Source organism: Alligator sinensis, unplaced genomic scaffold (genome assembly GCF_000455745.1).
Source record: "Alligator sinensis unplaced genomic scaffold, ASM45574v1 scaffold761_1, whole genome shotgun sequence".
In the NCBI taxonomy this organism is placed as follows: Eukaryota; Metazoa; Chordata; order Crocodylia; family Alligatoridae; genus Alligator; species Alligator sinensis.
Window position 1 is genome coordinate 501,846 of NW_005842195.1, and position 3,125 is coordinate 504,970.

At 52.5% G+C, this 3,125-nt stretch overlaps 1 protein-coding gene across 1 annotated transcript in view; it reads right to left on the bottom strand.

Moving 5' to 3' along the window:
• Positions 1–1,689, bottom strand: part of RGS21 (regulator of G protein signaling 21) — a 27,854-nt gene extending 26,165 nt beyond the window's left edge. The window contains exon 1 of the mRNA XM_006026502.1: positions 1,672–1,689. Within this exon, the coding sequence (XP_006026564.1) occupies positions 1,672–1,689 (18 nt within the window). The remainder of the gene's footprint in view (positions 1–1,671) is intronic.
• Between the last annotated feature and the right edge of the window lie 1,436 nt (positions 1,690–3,125).

Sequence of the window (3,125 nt, forward strand, 5' to 3'; positions counted from 1 at the left end):
GGGTGACCACCAGTATCTGGGGGAACGTTTGTTCACCAGAGCACCCCAAGGGATGACGACTAGGTTGAATGGTCATAAACTACTACAAGACCGTTTCAGGCTGGACATAAGGAAGAATTTCTTTACTGTCCGAGCCCCCAAGGTCTGGAACAGCCTGCCGCCGGAGGTGGTTCAAGCACCTACATTGAACACCTTCAAGAGCAAACTGGATGCTTATCTTGCCGGGGTCCTATGACCCTAGCTGACTTCCTGCCCTTTGGGCAGGGAGCTGGACTCGATGATCTTCCGAGGTCCCTTGCAGCTCTAATGTCTATGAAATCTATGAAATCATGTTCTCTGTCAGCTCCTGGGAACTCAAAAATGTGGGTCAAAACACCCCATATACCCCATACACAGTCAGGAAAGCATACTTCAGAGCAGGGGGCACCAACCTATGGCACACGTGCCAAAGGTGGCATGCAGCATGGTTCTTATTGGCACGCAGACTGCTTCCTGCCCTAAGGGATGGGAAGAGCCGTGACCAGATTGAGCAGTATGTGGCTGCCTGGGAACAGCCTTGTGCTGCCACTGACCCAAGCAGAAGAGACTTGCCACAGCTGGACCCCAGCTCCAGAACAACCTGACTGCATCACTGACCCCAGGCGGGTAAGAGCCCCTGGGCCCAACCCTACCCTGGCACCACCACCGGCCCCGGCCCTGGCCCTGGCCCTGGCCCTGGCCCTGGTGCCGGGGCCATAGCCCAGGCTGTGGGCAGCATGGGGCTGGGGCCAGGGCCCACTGGTAGTGTGGGGCTGGGGCTGGCAGCCTGGCCATCAGCAGTGTGGGGATGGGGCCGCAGTTTGTGTCAGCCACTTGCTGCCAGCAGGTCCCAGACCTGTGTGGGCCCAGTTCCAGCCGGCACTACCACCACCACCTGCCCCAGCCCTGTGGCCCCATTGCAGCGCTGGCAATGACCTGGCTGCAGCCTCAGCCCTGTGCTGCTGCAGGGCCCAGACCTGTGTGACTGGTGGGCCCTGGCCTCAGCCCTGCACTGCCCACAGCCCAGGCTGCCAGTGGGCCCCAGCCCCAGCCACACGCTGCCCACAGCCTGGGCTCCAGCCCCAGCCCCACACTGCCGGTGGGCCCTGGACCCAGCCCCCCGCTGCCAATGGCTGGGACTGTAGCCCCAGCCCTATGCTGCCGGTGGGGCCCGCCCCATGCTGCCCATGGCTTGGGCTCTGGACCCAGCTCCGTGCTGCCGGTGGGCCCTGGCCCCAGCCCCGTGCTGCCCACGGTCCCAGCCATGTGCTACCAGGCAGACCTGGCCTCAGCCCCATGCTGTCCACAGCTCCAGCCATGTACTGTCGGGTGGACCTGGCCTCATCCCTGTGCTGTCCATGGCTCCAGCCCCATTCCAGCCCCAGCCCTGCTTCGGCCCGACCCCATCCCAATGCCATCAACAGCCCCAACCACAACCGGGTGCTGCTACTGGCCTCAGCCCTGCGCAGGTCCCAGCCTGGTGCCCCCATCTCCAGGCCCAGCTGGGCACTGCCAACTGCCCCAGCCCAGCTTGGGCACCAGCCCCAGCCAGGGGATGGCGGCTCCCACTGTCCTGCCACTACAAGGATTCTTAAAACACAGATAGATTCAAGGAAGAGGGCCAAGTCTCCTGCTACAAAAGAACGCAAATACCCCAGCAGTCCATACCATTCTGACTATGAGAGAAAATTCCTTCCTGATCCCAGCCCAATGCCACTGACAGCCCCAGCCCAGGAAGAGCCCAGTGCTGCTGTCATTCATGATTGTTTTTTCCCCCTGAAGTTGAAGGGTACATTTGACAAAATGTCAGGTCCTAAGAAAGCAACGTTAGATGTCTGGACATTTCAGCCTTCTTGGACAGACGAATTTGGATTTATTCAAAAGAGGGATCATGCTGTTTGTGCTTTATGTTGTGAAAGTGTTGTTTATCGCACATCAAGTGTCTGACATTTTCAAACGAAGCATGAGCAAACCTTTCTTGATGAAGCAGACAGAATTGAATCAATCAAAAAGTCAGTAACAGGATACACGAAGAAAATCAGTGTTTTTAAATGCTTAAGTTTAAGTACAAATCAAGCCACAGAAGGACGTTACAAAATTGCACAGTGCATTGCAAAAAACGGAAAGCCATTTACAGATGGGGAATATATAAAAGAAGCTTACTTCATTAGTTCGGAGGTCTTGTTCAATGATTTGCCAAATAAAGACATGATCCTATCTAGAATAAAAGAACTGCCTGTCTCTGCCAGGACAGTTGAGAGACACGTGAGTGAAATGGCAGAAAACATAAGCAAAAAGCAGACAACTGCATTAAAAGACACAGTGGTGTTTAGCGTTGCACTTGATGAGAGTGTGGATATAAATGGTGTTCCACATTTGGCAGTTGTTGCAAGATATTGTGCTTCTGATGAAATCTGGGAGGAACTTTGTTGCCTAAAACCCCTGCATGGCACAACAAAGGGGGAGAATAACGTGAAAATGTTTGTAAACCATTTTGAAGAATGAGGAGTCGACATCAGAAAAATATTTTGTGTGACAACAGATGGTGCTCTTCCCATGGTCGGAAAACAGAAGGGATTTGTAAAGTTACTTGAAGACCAAACTTGGCACCTGACAGTCAAATTTCACTGTATCATCCATCAAGAAAACCTGTGCGCTAAAGTTTCTAATTCAGAGCTTAGGAATGTGATGAATACCATGGTGCGAATTGTGAATTTCCTTGTTGCTCGATCTGCTTTGACTCTCAGACAGTTTCAAGCACTGTTAGAAGAGATAGACAGTGCATATAACGACATTCCACTTCACAGCAATGTCCGGTAGCTAAGTTGCAGCTAAGTTGTGGCAAGGTTTTGATCCACTTTGTAAACTGTTTTGATGCAATCAAGGCCTTTTTGTCGGAACAAGGACAAAGCTACCCTGAACTGGATGATGACAAATGGGTGTGTAAGCTTATGTTCCTAGCTGACATCACCGCTCACCCAAACAAACTCAACCTTTGTCTCCAGGGTGCAGGGCAAACGGTTCTGAATCTTTATGAAATCTAGAAGGCATTTCTTGCAAAACTAGCAGTTTTTTCTCGGGATATTCGAACTTCAACTTTCCACTCT